Raw genomic sequence first — 17,038 nt, 5'->3', positions numbered from 1 at the left:
CTACCCCCCTCCCTCTCTCTGTGATGTGCGCTGACTTTGGTCTTGATAAAACACAGTGGACCTACACCAGCAGATGGACATGGCTCCCTAAACCATCACTGATTGTGGAAACTTCACACTAGACCTTGGAAATCTAGGTCCCAGAGTCTGGAGCAAGAGTGGAGAGGCACACAATCCAAGCTGCTTGAGGTCTAGTCTGAAGTTTCCACAATCAGTGATGGTTTGGGGAGCCATGTCCATCTGCTGGTGTAGGTCCACTGTGTTTTATCAAGACCAATGTCAGCGCAGCCGTCTACCAGGAAATTTTAGAGCACTTCATGCTTCCCTCTGCTGACAAGCTTTTTGGAGATGAAATTTAATTCTCCTGCATGACTTGCCACCTGTCCACACTGCCAAAAATACCAATGAAGAAAGGAATGTCCAGCTCCACGATGTAGTGAGTACATAAATCCTTTTATTCACTTAGTCACTTCAAAGATGAAGTTAAAAGGCTAGCATAAAAAAACAAGGCTTGCGTTCTCAATGCGTTTCTGGTGACTTCGCACCCTTAATCATGATCAACATCATGACTAAGCGTGCAAAGTCACCAGAAACGAACGAGGGAAGATGCGCTTTGCTGCAGCTCCCGCTGCCAGCCACGAAATATACCCTCTTCTGACCCCAATGAAAGTGCCTATATGCCCCCCAGAGAGAGCTGGGCTTAGAGAAGGTGGTGAAGGACAGCGAGGAGAGAACCGCGGCTCTCTGTGAGGAGAACGGTCACGGGGAGCGGGCCTTGGTGCCAGAGGCGGTCAGGCGCCATCTTTACTGCTTCTTCCTGAGGTGGTCCGGACAACAGTCTGCAGAGAGCCGTTGGAGGTGGTGGAGGGCCCGTGGCCTCTGCCGGAAGGGAGACCGCTGACTAACAAGGAAGGGAAGGAACGGATCAGCTTACCGGAGGAGAGGGAGGTAAGCCGGTCGCACGTGCCTGGCTGGTGAACAGAGGGTGACCGCGGTGCTGGGTGCTCCTGGTGCATTGCCCGGGGAATCTGAGGCGGTCGCTCCTGCTGCATACAGGGAACTGGGGCGACCTGGGGTCTGGGGGTACCGCTCCCCCCTTTCAGAGGCGCCAAGACCGGCCTAATTTTATGCCACGGCAGTGTGAGACTTTCTATATAGTGCACCACATTAGAGCGCTGATACCGCCCTATTCACTCATGTCAGCGCATCACCTTTCAAGACGCATGGGGTTATCTTCATCTATGAACAGGCATTAGTAGACTTTCCCTAAATGCACGAGGGGTGATTCAAATGCACGCTTTAATTAAGCATTATGGTTAAATCTAATAAAGAGCGTTCAAAACCGCTGGCTACTGGTGTACATCAGGGCAGGCAAAGTGAAATGGAGAAATTTCTGAAAAATAAACCTGGGTCGGCTAGGTCCACACCTAAATAGCTGCATGTAAATGCTGAGGTGGAGGAACAGGTCGAGGACTTGGACTCAAGTGATGATGACACAGGCAGTGATATTACCCACTCAGACTCTGGGAAGTTATCTAGATCAGTCTTTAAAAAACTTCTGGCCCAAGCTTTAAAGCCTTTGGTTACGGAGATATCTGGTATGAGAGCAGATTTGTCACATATTGGTAATAGAGTGGAGTCCCTTGAATCATCTCAGTCCTCTCTCATTAGCCACTCCAACGCCATGAGAGATCATTTGGACTACCACAGAACACAGCTTAATAACTCTCTTCTGGCCTTAGAAGATCAAGAAAATAGGAGTCGCAGAAAAAATATAAGGATTAAAGGCTTGCCTGAAAGGGTCTCTACAGAAATATTAGAAAAATCCACGAAAGAGATCTTTGCCCTCCTAATCCCGCAAGAAAAATGCGACCAAATTGTAATAGAGAGGGTCCATAGATTGCTCAGACCCAAGCCTAAGCCTTCTGAACCCCCGAGGGATGTGATCTGCGGCTTGTTGAGCTATGTGGACACCAATATTATTTTGTCTGCCTCAAGAGACGTTAAAAATCTCACCTATGAAGGATCTGCTATCCAACTTTATCAGGACATTGCGCCGTTGACTCTTGCAAAAAGAAGGATTCTAAGACCCTTATTGGAAATGCTACGCTCGCGTAAATCCTTTATAAATGGCTATTTCCGTTTGGAATATCGGTCAATGGAGAATGCAAACAAATAACAGTGAGAAGTCCCGAAGATTTAACCAAAATATGGGACACATTCGACATTGCTCCTATTGATATTCCTTCATGGTTACCTTTAGACATGGATCTTCGCACGCCTCCTCCTATCAATGCTTATACAGGAGGTCAGGGGGACTGGGCCTCAGTGAAGAGACGCATGCCCCCTAAACGAGGGAAATCTGGGGCGAGAAAAGAGATGCCCCCCTGAGTTCCATTGTGCTCTGTCTAGCCGTATTTTCTCACATATAGACCCGGAAATTTTTTGTATAACTCTGTAATGTTTTAGATCACTTTAGTATGCCTTGATCGGCATCTGCTAATTTGTTGCTGCTTTCATTTAACTGCCTTATAAGCTAACATGTACCACTCGTGTATTGGTGATGTAATTCCCTGCTCTGCTATGTGGGGTATGTTTGACCCCCTACCCCTGCCACAGGCAGGTAGTTGGTTATTGTTATCTGTTACTTTATTTTGTATTTTGTATTTTTTGTGGCTCGTCGGCATGGGGCACTTAATCATTTATTTTTTTTTGGCTCCATCTATTTTACTATGGGTGATAAGGTCAATTTCGCCACTATCGTAGTGGCTTCATACAATGTAAAAGGCTTACGTTCCCCATGTAAAAGGAGTCAGGTATTGAACCTTCTATATGCAAAAAAGGCTAGTATAGTCTTCCTACAGGAGACACATTTTAAAGTGGGGAGAGTCCCGGATATGTCTAGATCCCGTTACCCGACCTGGTATCATAGTACGGGTGGGTCGGCGTCTAGAGGAGTGAGTATTGCTATTAAAAAGAATGTTCCTTTTGTCTTGCATGATTGCCTCTCAGATTACGAAGGAAGATATATTATACTAAAGGGCCTTATAGCCAATACTAAAGTTACTCTGTGTAACCTATATGCCCCAAATAGGAATCAGATTGGATGGCTGTGCAAAACAATGGTTACCTTAAAACTATTTACTGAGGGTTTGGTGTTGATGGGGGGAGACTTTAACGTATCACTCAACCCATCCCTAGATACTTCAACGGGTAAGTCGACCCTTTCTCAAAGGGCACTAAGAAAATTACACCTTTCTCTACAAGAATTGCACTTGATAGACCCCTGGAGGACACTCTTTCCTTCTGGCAGAGACTACACTTTTTATTCCCACCCGTGTGGTAGCTATCACAGAATTGATTATCTATTGACACAAACAACTAATCTCCCATTAGTTAAAAATGCGACTATAGACATTATCTCTCTATCGGACCATGCTCCTATTTCTCTCGACATAGGCATAGTAACCCTTCCGCGGCCAGCCAAGTCATGGTCACTTAACGAGACATTATTAGATTCTGATTCCCACATTACAAAACTGACTGGCACTCTTGAATTCTTTTTCCAGACAAATTTACACTCTGGCCCGCCCCTACCTGTGGTGTGGGAATCACATAAAGCGGTAATGAGGGGAGAATTTATAGCTTTGAGTTCCCATCTCAAAAAAGAAAGAACAAAAACAGGTTGTGTCTATTTTGCACCAAATTAATTCCTTGGAAAGATTGCACAAGAGATCTCAAGTAAATAAGATACAAACTGAACTGACGGACCTAAGGAATTCACTAAAAAATCTTCTAAATATTCAATCGGCCAAAACCTATATGAGAAGTAAACAGAGGTTCTATCTCCACGGCAATAAAAGTAGTAAACTTATGTCTTCACTGCTTAAAAAGCAGCAGGACAAGACGTTTATTAGACAACTCAAAGCTCTGGACGGCTCTTCAATTTTCAAGACCGCAGACATTGCCGAGGAGTTTAGATCCTTTTATGACAGTTTATACAATTTAAGCATACCAGATAGCATGCAAGACCCAATAACAGCTATAGAAAAAATCAAAGAGTTCCTGATTCCACTAAATCTCCCTAAAATAACCCCGGAAGGCCAATCTTTACTAACTGCTCCGGTTACCCCTAAAGAAATTTTAGACACCCTCTCCACCATTCCAAATGGAAAGGCCCCAGGCCCGGATGGTCTCCCCATTATATACTATAAAAAGTTCATAAAATCATTCTTACCCCATCTGGTGACCTTGTTCAATTCCTATTTGGAGGGCCAGCTTCCCCCTAAGCAATCCCTGGAGGCATACATCACGGTTCTCCCGAAGGAGGGTAAGGATCCCAACTTGTGCACCAGATACAGACCAATCTCATTACTTAATGCAGACATCAAAATGTGGGCTAAAATACTAGCGGGCAGAGTAAGCAACTTTTTACCCAAATTAATTCATGTGGATCAAGCGGGCTTTGTGAGGGGTATGGAAGGGAAAGATAACTCCACTAGGGCCCTACAGTCTATAATATTTGCCAAGACCCGGCAGGTCCCCTTTGTACTCCTGTCAACGGATGCCGAAAAGGCTTTTGACAGAGTGTACTGGAGATTTATGGAACAGGTATTGATTAAATTTGGCTTCCCTCCTCAATATATAACAGCAGTTCTCTCTCTCTACTCTCAACCGACGGCCAAGGTCAGGATTAATGGCACCCTGTCAAACAGTTTTGAGATTCACAACGGGACTAGGCAGGGATGCCCTCTGTCTCCATCCTTGTTCATTTTAGTCATAGAAACTTTGATACAAAGCATCAGACAAGAACAACGCATAGAGGGGTTGTCGGTGGGTCCGGGGATACTAAAAACGCTAGCTTTCGCAGACGATCTGCTTTTCCTCATATCCAACCCGTCTCAGGCATTCCCGATCATCCTCCAAATTTTTCAACAGTTTGGCTTCCTTTCCAATTTTAAAATTAATTTAACCAAATCCGAAGCGTTAAATATTACTCTCCCTCATTCTCAACTCTCCACTATTCGTACACAGACTCCCTTCTCTTGGGCTAATAGCTCTATTAAATATTTAGGAATATTCATAACTAGAGACGCCACTAACTTATTTCAAAGTAATTTCATTCCCTTAATTAAAAAAGTTACAAACCTGATGCATAAATATAACCTACCCACTTTATCCTGGATGGGTCGCATCAATGTGTTTAAGGCGTATATCATGCCTATCATATTGTATGCCATGAATATGGTTCCGATTCAGATACCCCTGACGTTTTTCGGGTCGTTAAAGTCACTAATAGGAAAATTTATCTGGAAATCTAAACCGACTAGGTTGCCTTATAGGCTTCTTACTTATTCAGTCTCCTCTGGTGGATTGGGAGTCCCAGACCCCTTTTTATATTATAAAGCAATCCATCTTAGCAGATGGTTAAAGGTGGTGTCTTGCACTGAAGGTGGGGAGGAAACTTGTGTTGACCTGGCTCTATTGGACCCGAGGGGTTTGCCTTATCTCTGGACTAAAGCTAAACCACCGGTCGGTCTAAGGCTAGACGAGATAACTTCTACTACATTACGTATCAAAAGATTGATGTTGGGGGAACTACCGGAGGACACTTTTCCCTCGACGTTAACGCCGATTGGCTCAATACCCTATCTAATAGATCTTGATTTTCAAGATCCATACAATCTATGGTCTACCCTCCCTAGAGAAACACTGAATAGCTTTTATGGTAATAAAATATTACAGAGAGGAGTTTGGCCACCAAGTGCAACGATTCAACCAACTAATTTTCTTCAGAGCCAGCACATTCAACGTACGCTTCAGTTTAGGAAGAAATTCCCGACCAAATCCAATTGGTCCTGGCTAGATATTATGGTCAAACTTCCACCTCCACGGTTAAAAATTTTATCTCGTATTTACTCACACCTTATCTCTCCGAAAGCACATTTTAAACCCTCATTTATTTACTCCTGGGAAATGGAACTCAACACTACATTCACAGAGAAACAAATATCTAGAATGCTATCTGGTGCGCAGGGATTCTCTAGGTGTGTACTTTTGCAGGAAACATGGATTTTTGTGAGTACTCACCGTAAAATCCTTTTCTCCGAGACGCTCATTGGGGGACACAGAGACTGTGGGTGTGTGCTACTGCCGTCTGGAGGCTGACACTAGGCATACAAAAAACAAGTTAGCTCCTCCTCCGCCGCATACACCCTCGCCCCGATAGCGGGCGGAAACCAGTTTAGTGCAAAAGCAGTAGGAGGACATCCAAAAATTAGCCTTAACGCAGAAAATCATATGTCTGAAAAAGGACCACCCTACGTTAAATAAGGAATTATACTAATTAAATAAACAAGAGCCAACTGGCTATCAGGGTGGGTGCTGTGTCCCCCAATGAGCGTCTCGGAGAAAAGGATTTTACGGTGAGTACTCACAAAAATCCATGTTTCTCCTTCGTCTCATTGGGGGACACAGAGACTGTGGGACGTCCTAAAGCAGTCCCTGGGTGGGAGGACAACTCACCGAACCAAGCCGCATGCCCTCCTGTCTAAAGGTGTGCCACTGCTGCTTGGAGAATTTACCTACCCAGACTCACATCCGACGAGGCCTGAGTATGCACATTGTAATGCTTACAAAAAGAGTGCAGGCTGGACCAGGTTGCTGCTTTGCATACCTGCTCTGCCGAAGCCTGGTGCCGAAGCGCCCACTGCCCAAGTAGAGTGCGCCCCTATCCCTGTTGGAATCGGTGCGCCTCTAATACGGTAAGCCTCCTGAATAGTTAGGCGAATCCATCTGGCTATGGTTGATCGTGAGGCTGCGAGACCCTTCCTGCGCCCTTCCGGAATCACAAACAACGAGTCCGTCTGGCGAAAAGGTGCTGTCCTTGACACGTACCTCCTGAGAGCTCTTACCAGATCTAAAGAGTGGAGCGCCCTTTCCACTCTGTGTACTGGCGCTGGACAAAACGAAGGCAGAACAATGTCCTCATTAATATGGAAAGAGGACACGACCTTCGGCAGAAAAGGCGGCGGTGGTCTAAGGACTACTTTATCCTTAAAAAAGGTCAGAAAAGGAGCTCTGCAGGATAATGCTCCTAACTCCGAGACCCGCCTAATGGAAGTTATGGCTACCAAGAATACCATCTTCCTGGAGAGATATGAAAATGAAATTTCCTGTAATGGTTCAAACAGGGCTTCCTGTAGGACACCCAGGACCAGGTTAAGGTCCCAGGCGTCTATAGGTGCTCTATAGGGGGGCACCAAATGAGAAACCCCCTGAATGAACGTCCTGACCTGCATATTGGTAGCGATCTTTCGCTGAAAAAGGACCGACAAGGCCGAAATCTGCCTCCTAAGGGAACTTGGCGCCAACCCTGCGTCCAGGCCGGACTGCAGAAAAGCCAGGATGTTGGGGACCGAAAAGGTTAATGGCGCAACCCCGTGTTCTCGACACCAATGAAAGAAAACCTTCCAAGAGTTATGATAAATTTTCGCCGAGGCCGGCTTCCGGGCGCTAACCATTGTCGCAACCACTTCACGCCCAAATCCCGCCTGGGTCAGAATCCAAGATTCAACGGCCATGCCGTCAAACACAGGGCCCCTAAGTTCGGGTGGCAGATCGGCCCCTGAGACAGTAAGTCTGGCCGTTCCAGTAGACGCCAAGGCACGTCTGCGAGGAGCTGCACTAGATCCGCGTACCATACTCGACGGGGCCAGTCCGGGGCCAGCAGAATTGCCGGGACCCCCTCTGTCTTGATCTTTCTGATGACCCTTGGGAGAAGCGGCAGTGGGGGAAACAGGTATGGGAGCCGAAACTGGCTCCACTGTAGGACCAACGCATCCACCGCGATCGCTCGCGGGTCCCGAGACCGAGCGACAAACGTGCTCACCTTGGCGTTCTCCATGGACGCCATCAGATCCACGTCTGGAGTCCCCCACCGTTGGCAAATCTGCTGGAAGATCTCGGGGTGAAGGGACCATTCCCCGGCCGCAACGCCCTGTCGGCTTAGGAAATCTGCTGCCCAATTTTCCACACCTGGTATGTGAACTGCTGAGATTACAGAGTGGTGCCTCTCGGCCCAACGGAGCACATGCTCTATCTCGCGCATGGTTGCCCTGCTGCGCGTGCCTCCCTGGTGATTCACGTACGCCACTGCCGTGGCATTGTCTGACTGACCTCGGACTGGACGTCCTGCTAGCAAGTGCTGAAAATTCTGCAGCGCCAACCGCACCGCTCAAATCTCCAACAGGTTGATCGGAAGACGAGCCTCCTGAGGCGACCATTGCCCCTGGGCCGTGTGATGCCGGAAGATTGCCCCCCAGCCGAAAAGACTTGCATCGGTCGTGATCACCAACCAATGATCTGGGGGAAAAGGCTTCCCCTGTCGAAGAGAGGAGTCGTGTGTCCACCACTGCAGCGCCCGTCGAACCTGAGAGGGCAACCTGCACTGATGATCGAGGGAGAACGGACTCCCGTCCCAAGCCGCTAAGAGAGCATGCTGCAGGGGACGGAGATGAAATTGAGCAAACGGAATTGCTTCCATCGCCGCCACCATCCTTCCTAGAACCCTCATCCCGAACCGGATAGTGTGAGGGCCCGGTTGTTGAAGACTTCGGACTCCCTGCCGGAGCGCCCGAGCCTTGTCCTGAGGGAGAATTACCAACCCTCGGGAAGTGTCGAAAATCATCCCCAGGAATAAAATCCTCTGAGCTGGGGTAAGGGAAGATTTCTTCCCGTTGATCAACCATCCTAGGCGAGATACGTATCCAGTGTGATGCTCACATTCTCCTTGCATGCCCGAAAGGACGGCCCCTTTACTAAGAGGTCGTCTAAGTACGGCAAAACCACTATGCCCCGAGAATGTAGAACGGCCATGACGACCGCCATCACTTTCGTGAATATCCTGGGTGCCGTGGCCAACCCGAAAGGTAGGGCCACAAACTGAAAATGCCGGCCCTCGATTGCAAACCGAAGGAACCTTTGATGCGGGGGAAAAATAGGGATGTGCAGGTAGGCATCCTGGACATCGATCGAGGCCAAATATTCTCCGTGCTCCATGGACGATATGACCGACCGGAGAGATTCCATGCGAAAACGCCTGACCCTGATGAACCTGTTCAGGAGCTTTAAGTCCAGAACCGGCCTTACTGTTCCGTCCTTCTTGGGGACTGCGAACAGATTGGAATAAAATCCTTGGGCCTTCTCGCACTCTGGTACAGGGACAATGACCCTGTTGCGCCGCAACACCTCTGCCCGGGATTCCGTTTTGGGAAGCCGGGAAAGAAAAAATCGTCTTGGCGGATCTTTGACAAACTATTTTGTACCCGGAACACACTAATTCTGCCACCCATGTGTCGCGCACCACCGCGACCCAGACGCGGCAGAACCTGCGCAGACGTCCGCCTACTCTGCTGTCCTCGGGTACTGGATGCCTCGAGTCATTTCGCTGAGGGCTTCTGGGACCTGGCCCCCCTTGATCTGGGCGGGCGGCCCCGCATCCTACCCAGCGGGTTGGTTCTATACGTGACCTGACGCTCCTTGTCTTGGTTATAGCAAGCTGGGGTGGAGGTACTGGCCGCTGCCATCCACCCGGGGGTGCGAAATGCTCGAAAGCGCGCCTGAGGTTGACGAAAAGGCGGCCTAATCTTCTGCTGTGGAAGGAAGCTGCTTTTTCCCCCTGTAGCATCTGAAATGAGCTTGTCTAATTTCTCCCCAAATAGCCGATTGCCCTGAAAAGGCAGGGAAGTCAAAGACTTCTTAGAAATAGAATCAGCCCGCCATAACCTTAACCACAAGGCTCTCCTAATGGCGATTGCATTTGCTGCCGCTACAGCCGCGCCATTAGCCGCATCCAAGGATGCATTAATTAAATTGTCACCCGCCATCGCGATCTGACTTGCTATCTCTGCCACTTCTGTCGGCAAATCTCTATCCTTGTTTAAAGAATCTGACCATGACATCATGGCTTTGGCTACCCATGTTGCCGCAAAAGAAGGAAAGAGCGCTGATCCCGATGCTTCATACACCGAGCGAGCTAAACCTTCTATGAGTCGATCCGTGGGGTACTTAATGGAAGGACCGTTAGGTACTGACAACAAGGACCTTGAAGCTAGGCATGACACTGGGGGATCCACTACCGGAGATTCCGCCCATTTTTTACAAAATTCCGATGCGAACGGATATCTCGTTTCCAGCGTTTTTTGTCCTGAAAAACGTTTGTCTGGACGTTCCCTATGCCGCTGCACTATATCCTCGAACTCAGGATGAGTGCTAAATACTCTATGTGGTCTCCTGGTCTTCTTAAAGGATACCTTATGACCTGCGGTTAGGGAGACATCATCGTCAATACCCAGAGTCTGATTGACTGCTTCAATAAGACTGTCTACCGTTTCCCGGTACCCCGGGGTATCCAGGTCCAAGGACTCTTCCCAGTCATCACCTGAACTCTGTTCGCTCCCAGAAAATGGTGACGGTGAGCGAGATGCCGCACTCACGGATGCTGAGGCACCGGAGGGGCCAGGAGACGCAGTACGGGCTCTTTCCTGTGCGTCTGCCTAGAGAGTGTGCGGCCCCTGCAGGCCGGAGGCTCTTGTGAGGTGGATGACCCCCCCAAACAGGCGAGCCGTCATCTCTACCCCTATCCGGGGCCTGAAGGGTCTCAATCGCCTTCGTGAGTGAAACCATGGACCGAGAGAGTGATAACGCCCATTCTGGGGGATCCAGACCCCTGGGCTCTGTCGCAGGGGAGGGCTCCTGGGCGCGTTCGGAGTCGCAGGCTTCACATAACTTAATAGTTTGCGCTCGTGGGAACATCATCCCACAGGAAACGCATGCGGCATAAAGGAACGTGTGCGTTTTTCCTTTCCCAGACATACTGCTGGCGTCGGCCCACACACAAAAAAATCCCTTAAAGGCTTGGGGGGGGGTAGGCGGAGGGGGAGGAGGGTACTGTGTAGTGCCTTAGTGTGGCTCCGGGACGGGGTCGCACTTACCCGCTCCTGCGCGTCTCTCCCCCTGCTTCAGTTCGTGCCCTCACTCCTGGTAAGCTGCGATTCCTCTGTGATCGCGGCCTACCCTGCCTTGCCGCCGGGGCCTCAATTTAATCCGGCGCCCGCCCTGGAGATGGGGGGCGATGCCGGAAATGACATCACGCGCAGGGCGGCGCTTCCGCCCGCGGCCCAGGCCGAAGCCGCGGGCTAAATTTAGAAGCAGTCCGCCCGACCACTACCCCGGCCGCCCGCCTCCCCATGCCCGGCTGACGACGGGGGGTGGCGCCGGAAATGACGTGCGCCCAGGGCGGCGCTTCCGCCCGCAGCCCAGGCCGAAGCCGCAGGCTAAATTTAGAAGCGGTCCGCCCGACCGCTACCCCGGCCGCCCGCCTCCCCATGCCCGGCTGACGACGGGGGGCGGCGCCGGAGATGACATGCGCCCAGTGCGGCGCTTCCGCCCGCGGCCCAGGCCGAAGCCGCGGGCTAAATTAGAGGCGGTCCGCCCGCCTGCGGCAGAACGCTACCTCGGCCATCCGGCTGCAGCTCCCCACAGTCTCCCGGACCATGCCAATACCCGGAGGGAGGTGAACCAGGTTAGAGGGGGGGGAGGGAAAGGTGGATGGGGGGGGAGGGAAAGGGGAAAGCGTGCCTTTCCGAAAACGCTGCCCAGGGCCCTCCACTCGCTCCAGCACATACCTGAGGTACTCTGTTTAAGACGGTGCAGGCACCCTAGCTCCGACCGCCTTGCCGGGGCGAGGAGAGGGACCGTCTGCCGCCATGCAGCACCGCCGTCATGCGTTGGTGGAGTCATGGGGGCCGCACAGACTAGTCTTGTGCCTCTGTGCAAGCCCATGGTTTCAATACCTAGGGGTGGACAGGGCTAAGTCTGGCCTAATGTCCCACGTTGCTGGTTTGGGGAAATCGGATCCTTTCAATAGGATGCGTTGCCCCGGTCTTATCTTCATAAGACAAAAAAACAAGAAAAAAAATAGATGTCTGGGGAAAAGTCCCAGATATGTCCCTCGGTGCGGGAAAGGATACGCGGAGGCGATACTCAATGCGTGCTCGCCCGTTGTTGGTTTGGGGAGATCGGACCCTTTCTATAGGATCCGTCGCCCCTGTCTCATCTTCATGGTAAACTAGAAAAAAATAGTCTGGAGAGATCCAGACTGCGTGTGCCTCCATAAGACACTAAGCAAAAACTGGTTTCCGCCCGCTATCGGGGCGAGGGTGTATGCGGCGGAGGAGGAGCTAACTTGTTTTTTGTATGCCTAGTGTCAGCCTCCAGACGGCAGTAGCACACACCCACAGTCTCTGTGTCCCCCAATGAGATGAAGGAGAAAATTCTTACAAAATATTGACCAGGTGGCATTGGACTCCCGCAAAGCTCTTTCAGATGGGTCTTGCTGATAATGATGCTTGTTGGAGATGCCTCAACTCTGGAGGACATCACACACATATATTCTGGGACAGTCCCAAACAGACATTTTTGGGATGGTGTTGAGCTAGTTCTCAAAAAATTACAACTAATAAAGACTAATCTTAGGGCTACGGAAGTTCTTCTTTCGTGCCCGTCAAAAGATTTCTTACCAAAAAAGCATGGTCTACTACTACTGATGCTAAGTGCTGCAAAACAGCTGATAGCTGTACACTGGAAAGATGTTGCCCCCCCCACATTGGAGGAGTGGCACGTTAAGATAAATCAGGTTTCTCGTCTGGAGGAGCTGTCTAGCTGGGAGATTTTTAACCATAAATCTTATGTGTCGACCTGGGCCCCGTGGACTAGATATCTAGAGGATAATCCTCTTGGTGAGAAATCTAATATCACGTAAAGTCTTACTTGACCTGATGACCTTTATACTGGGGTAGCTGATCCCACGGTTGCTTACAGAACAGTCCACCTACTCTATTTTTATTTTTTTTAAATACACCCATCAAATGCTAGTGTTCATGCCGACAGCTACTTTTTGTTGTTGTTGTTGATATTGTTCATTATTATGTATCCCTCTTTACCCTTCCCTTCCTTCTTTTTTATTTTTTTTTTCCCACCCACATTTCCCTCCCCTCTTTTCTTTCCTTTCACCGTGGACCGACTCCTAAGCAATACTTCGCTAACTGTACTTGTTAAATGGTGTTGTGCCTTATGGTGTGGTTTAAATTTGAAAATAAAGAATTTAAAAAAAAAAAAGTCACCAGAAACGAGTTGAGAACGCAAGCCTTGTTTTTCTATGCTGGCCTTTTAACCTCACCTTTGAAGTGACTAAGTGAATAAAAAAATATTCAGAATTGAGAGTCCTCAGTGGTATCAACCACTGAGGACTCTCAATTCTGAATATTTTTCTATCTACTGGCTAACACGGTACAAAGATATACATCTTTCCTGTATCTAAGTGAATAAAAGGATTTATGTATTCACTACATCGTGGAGCTGGACATTCTTTTCTTCATTGTTTTAAATCAAGCGCTTTGACACAGCGGTCTCGTGCTCCGATGTCAGGATGCTGTCTCTGGTGAGCTGGATCTTTTCATTGAATTTATTACAAAAGTACCTATACCTGGTTTAAAAACAAAAGTATCCCTGTGCTTGATTGGTCAGCAAACTCTCCTCTTAGTCAAGAGGAAGATGAGACACCAGACCTAACAATGCAGACGAGCTGAAGGCAGCTATCAAAGCAACCTGGGTTTCCATAACACCTCAGCAGTGCCACTGGCTGATCACCTCCATAACATGCTGCATTGATGCAGTAATTGATGCCAAAGGAGCTCCAACCAAGTATTGAATACATTTACTGAACATACATTTCAGTAGGCCAACATTTCGGATTTTAAAATCATTTTTCAAGCTGGTGTTATAAAGTATTCTAATTTACTGAGATAATGGCTTTTGGGTTTTCATTGGCTGTAAGCCATAATCAACATTAACAGAAATAAACGCTTGAAATAGATCACTCTGTTTGTAATGACTCTCTAATATGGGAGTTTTACTTTTTGTATTGAAGAACTCAAATAAATTAACTTTTTGATGATATTCCAATTTTGTGAGATGCACCTGTACGTGTCTTCATCCTTCTTCTACGCAGGCGCCATCGAGCAACTGTGCAGTGGAAAGTGGAAATGCATCAAGTCAAGGAAATAATGCCTATATGACTTCCCTACAATGCATGGACATTCTCCTGACAAGGCGGTTAATGTTTTCCTGTGGGATCACCTCCCAGACCTGGAATAAAGCATCAGTCAACTCCTGGACAGTCAGTGGTGCAACGAGACATGATGTCCCAGATGTGCTCGACTGGATTCAGGTCTGGGGAATGGGCAGGCCAGTCCATAGCATCAATACCTTCATCATGCAGGAACTGCTAACACACTTCAGCAACATGAGGTCTAGCATTGTCATTGCATCAGAAGGAACCCAGGGCCCAGTGCACCTGAATATGATTTCAGAATGCTACTGAGGATCTCATCCCGGTACCTAATGGCAGTCAGGGTACCTCTGGCTAGCACATGGAGGACTGTGTGGTGCTTCAAAGAAATACCTACCCACACCATTACTAACCCACTACCAAACCGGTCATGGTGGAGGCTGTTGCAGGCAGCAGAACATTCTACATGGCGTCTCCAGACTCTGTCACTTGTGCTCAGTGTGAACCTGCTCTCATTTGTGAAGAGCACAGGGCACCAATGTTGCATCTGCCCATATTGTTGTTCTCTGGCAACTGCCAATTGTCCTGCACGATGTTGAGCTGTAAGCTCAACACCCACGTGTGAACGTCAGGCCCTCATACCATCCTCATGGAATCTATTTCTGACCATCTGAGCAGACACATTGATGTTAGTGGCCTGTTGGAGGTCATTTTGCAGGACTCTGGCACTGCTCCTCCTGGGACAAAGGACGAGGTAGTGGTCCTGCTGCTGTGCTGATGCCCTCCTATGGCCCCCTCCACATCTCCTGGTATCTGCTCCACTCTCTCGACACTGGGCTGTCAGACACAGCTACCCTTCTTGCCACAGCTCGAATTGATGTGCCATCCTGAATGACCTGCAGAACCTGAGCAACTTCTGTGGGTTGTAGACACCGCCACATGCTACTGTACCTCTAGGGGTGAGAGCAATGGCAAAATACAAAAGTGACCAAAACAACAGCCAAAAAGGATGAGAACAGAGAAATGGTCTGTGGTCACCCCCCGAAGAACCACTCACTTATAGAGGTTATATTGCTAATTGCCTATCATTACTGCCTCTTGTCTGGTTCATTTGAACAACAGCAAGATAAATTGATTCACAATCAATGTTGCTTCATATTTGGACAGGTTGATTTAAAAGAAGTGTGATTGACTTGGAGTTACATTGTGTTTAAGTGTTCCCTTTATTTTTTTGAGCAGTGCATATTTACTTAGCAAATTAGTGATGTATTCAATACTTATTGCACCCGCTGTATGTTATAAGAATGAATGCAAGCTTACCATAGTAGCCAGTAGTAAATCATCACCCTCAGTTTTTGTGGTTCCGAGACCTAAAATGAAATACAGATAACAATTTATAACAAATTAAAGCCAATTTTAGTTAAAACCTCAGTTAAAATCAAGATTAACTATGATCACCACAGAATGGTATTGGTATATAGCTTTACAAGGAAAAGTTTCTATGTTTCCTAAAAGTAGTTTTAAAAGAAAATGCATGTAAAAAAAAGGACTTCACTATAAAAAAAAACTAATAGCAAAGTACCAACACACAGGAGAAACTGTGGAAACATAAATGAAGCCAACACAGATGGAGGAGGGCAACAAGGCTGAGAGAGAAATAAGGGTACTAGTAGGTTAAGCTGAGAAAGGTGTTGTAGCATCATATGTGTAATGTTACTAGATGTTCTGAAATTTGACACATTTCTGGGTGCAAAGTAGACAGTAAAATGAGATCACCATATATACTCAAGTATAAACCGAGATTTTCAGCCCATTTTTTTGGCTGAAAGTCCCCCTCTCGGCTTATACTCGAGTCATATAAGGGGGTCGGCAGGGGAGGGGGAGTAGGGGTGTCAGAGATCATACTCACCCTCTCCTGGCACGGTCTCTGCAGAGCCTCTGCTTGTTCCATGGTCTCAGCACCCCTGCTCTTCCTGCGTTGAGCGGTCACGTGGTACCGCTCATTAAACTCATGAATATGCACATATTCATGAGTCTAATGAGCGGTACCACGTGACCGCTGGAACCTGGAAGAGCTGCAGCGTCGACACCATGGAACAAGCAGGGGCTGCAGAGACAGGGGGGTGCGTATAACGGGGGAGGTCGGGGAGCAATGCAATATTCACCTGTCCCCGTTCCACCGCTGCCCCGTCCTCCGCGTCCTCTGACTGTGACGTTCAGGTCAGAGGGCGCGATGACGTAGTCAGTGAGTGCCCTCTGCTGAACCTCACTGTAGAGACCCGGGAGACAGAGCTACGCCCTGCGATGGAACGGAGACCGGTAAATATCAACAGTGCCGGAGGCCTGAGCCAGCGGCGACACCAGCACCTGTCCCCCATAGCGCGCCGGTGTCCCCGCCTGCTGAGAACACCAGCACCTGGCTCCCAGCGACGATAGATGAGTATGTAATTTTTTTTTTAGTTGCAGCAGTAGCAATATATGGGGGTATTTGTCTATGGAGCATCTTCTTGGGCCACCATTTGCCCTTGTGCAGCATTTTATGGGGGCATTTATCTATGGAGCATCTTCTTGGGCCACCATTAACCCTTGTGCCACATTTTATGGGGGCTATTTATCTATGGAGCATCTTTTTGGACCACCATTAACCCTTGTGCAGCACCACCCTCTCAGCTTATACTCGGGTCGGCTTATACTCGAGTATATACGGTAGTTTGAGCAATGAGGAACATTGTGTGTGTTCATGGTATTCATTAATGTAAAGGTTTAGAAATGTCTATAATTTATGAACTCTGGGACATGTTAGTCCAGAGTTGACAGCCCAAAAACAAAGTGGGGAACACCCAAGGGTACAGGCCAGAGTCATCAGTTTCAACTCTTTTAGGTTTATTTTTAAATTTCAGGAATCCC

The 17,038-nt window shown here is 48.4% G+C and overlaps 1 protein-coding gene across 1 annotated transcript in view; it reads right to left on the bottom strand.

The window, feature by feature from the left end:
- The window catches only part of ANKS6 (ankyrin repeat and sterile alpha motif domain containing 6), a 98,327-nt gene that overhangs the window by 20,918 nt on the left and 60,371 nt on the right, over window positions 1-17,038 (bottom strand). Inside the window, exon 8 of the mRNA XM_073587790.1 lies at window positions 15,452-15,501. Within this exon, the coding sequence (XP_073443891.1) occupies window positions 15,452-15,501 (50 nt within the window). The remainder of the gene's footprint in view (window positions 1-15,451; window positions 15,502-17,038) is intronic.

Source organism: Dendrobates tinctorius, unplaced genomic scaffold (assembly GCF_039654945.1).
Source record: "Dendrobates tinctorius isolate UK_male_01 unplaced genomic scaffold, ASM3965494v1 ptg000102l, whole genome shotgun sequence".
Classification (NCBI taxonomy): Eukaryota; Metazoa; Chordata; class Amphibia; order Anura; family Dendrobatidae; genus Dendrobates; species Dendrobates tinctorius.
The sequence above is the reverse complement of the archived record's forward strand: the minus strand, read 5'-3'. Positions and strand labels throughout refer to the sequence as shown.